Source organism: Lepidochelys kempii, chromosome 1, assembly GCF_965140285.1.
Source record: "Lepidochelys kempii isolate rLepKem1 chromosome 1, rLepKem1.hap1, whole genome shotgun sequence".
Taxonomy (NCBI): Eukaryota; Metazoa; Chordata; order Testudines; family Cheloniidae; genus Lepidochelys; species Lepidochelys kempii.
This window is the reverse complement of record NC_136380.1, coordinates 1,571,823-1,573,478: the sequence shown is the minus strand read 5'-3', so window position 1 is coordinate 1,573,478 and position 1,656 is coordinate 1,571,823. Positions and strand designations below refer to the sequence as shown.

General features: G+C 50.6%; 1 protein-coding gene across 1 annotated transcript; it reads right to left on the bottom strand.

The window, feature by feature from the left end:
* Window positions 1-241: 241 nt before the first annotated feature.
* LOC140912148 (olfactory receptor 52M1) lies at window positions 242-1,189 on the bottom strand. Its single transcript, XM_073346330.1, has one exon. The coding sequence runs from the start codon at window positions 1,187-1,189 to the stop codon at window positions 242-244; it is 948 nt and encodes a 315-aa protein (XP_073202431.1).
* Window positions 1,190-1,656: the final 467 nt, after the last annotated feature.

The window sequence follows — 1,656 nt, the reverse complement described above, 5'->3', positions numbered from 1 at the left end:
GCAGCATAGGGGGAAGTGCTTCAGTGGTCCAGTTACCAGTAATTACAAAGGTGGCAACCTTATGAGTTAATGAGTTGTACTTAGACCAGTTCCCCAGTTTCTCACACGTACACAGCACAGTAAGGTCACAAAGAGTTTAATGTTTCATTGACTGACCAGTCAGCGATTCAGGGAAGAGGGCCCAGCACCATTTCACCAGCACAGAGCTCAGTCTGAGAGCCAGATCACCAAAAGAAAACTTTTAGGTCCCTTTATGAGTAAAGAGCTGGAGCAGCCTGTCCCGGATCTGTTTGGTCCTCACCCCGTATATGATGGGGTTTAGCATGGGGGGCACCAGAAGGTACACATTGGCCATGAGAACATGGAAATGCAGGGCCACCTTCTGGCCAAACCAGTATGTGAGGGAGGAGAAAATCGAAGAGACATAAAAAGCTAAGATGGCACAGAGGTGGGAGGCACAGGTCCCAAAAGTCTTGAGCCGGGCGTCCTTTGTGGGGAGAATGAAGATGGCCCTGAGAATCTGGGTATAGGACAGGGTGATAAAAAACACATCCAGACTGAGCACGCAGAATACTACAAAGAGGCCATAGTAACTACTGATGCGAGTGTCGGAACAAGCCAGCTTCACCACGGCCATGTGCTCACAGAGCGTGTGAGAGATGATGTTGGTTCTGCAATATGGCCGCTGCCTTGCCAGGAAGGGATGTGGCATTACAAACATGCCACCGCGGAGTACCACGGCCAGGCCGATCTTGTCCACAACAGGGTTTGTCAGGATGGTGGAATGTCTCAGGGGATGGCAGATGGCCACATAGCGATCAAAACCCATGGCCACGAAGATCCCAGACTCCATCACTGAGAAGCAGTGAATGAAGTACAGCTGGGTGAGGCAGGCACTGAAATCGATCTCCCTGGAATTGAACCAGAAGATACTCAGTGTTTTGGGCAGGATGGATGTACACAGGACCAGGTCGGTGACAGCCAGCATGCAGAGGAAATAGTACATGGGCCCATGGAGGCTCCTCTCCCTCTTCACAATGAACAGGACGGTGAAGTTCCCCAAGATGGCTATGATGTACATGGTGCAGAAGGGGATGGAGATCCAGACATGGGCGGCCTCCAGGCCAGGAACGCCCAGCAGGATGAAGGTGGAGGGGTTGGTGAAGTGGGTTGTGTTGGAATCTGACATGGAGTAGGGGAGAAGGTGTCCAACTCTGAGGCAGAACGGTGTCTCCTGAGTGTACCGTAGGTTTCCCCAACTTCCTGTGTGTGCCCAGGATCTAGGGTGATGGTCACAGGAAAAATGCCTGGGTGGAGAGACAGTGTTAGTTTGAGACACTACATGCACATGCTTAGGGAGATCCCCATTCAGCCGATTGCTGAAAATCTGAGAGTGGAAAAAAATCAAACTTTTTCCAAGACATGCTGGGTAAAAACACCGAACTAGAACACTCCTCAGGGAAAGGACCTAGGCATCATTGTTAGCAGCTCCATGGAAACACCTGCTCTTACACAGCAGCGGCCTAAGGCAGTGTTTGGATGCCTAAAAGAATGGGATGGAGAATAACCTGCTCTGGATAGGCGCTCAGTTTTGGTCACCCAGTCTCTATTAAGGATATAGCAGACAGAAAGGGGATTTCTAAGACAGGCTATGAG

Bases quoted from the DNA above. Each gene is read 5' to 3' on its own strand.
- LOC140912148 (XM_073346330.1), bottom strand. From the start codon at position 1,189: ATGTCAGATTCCAACACAACCCACTTCACCAACCCCTCCACCTTCATC.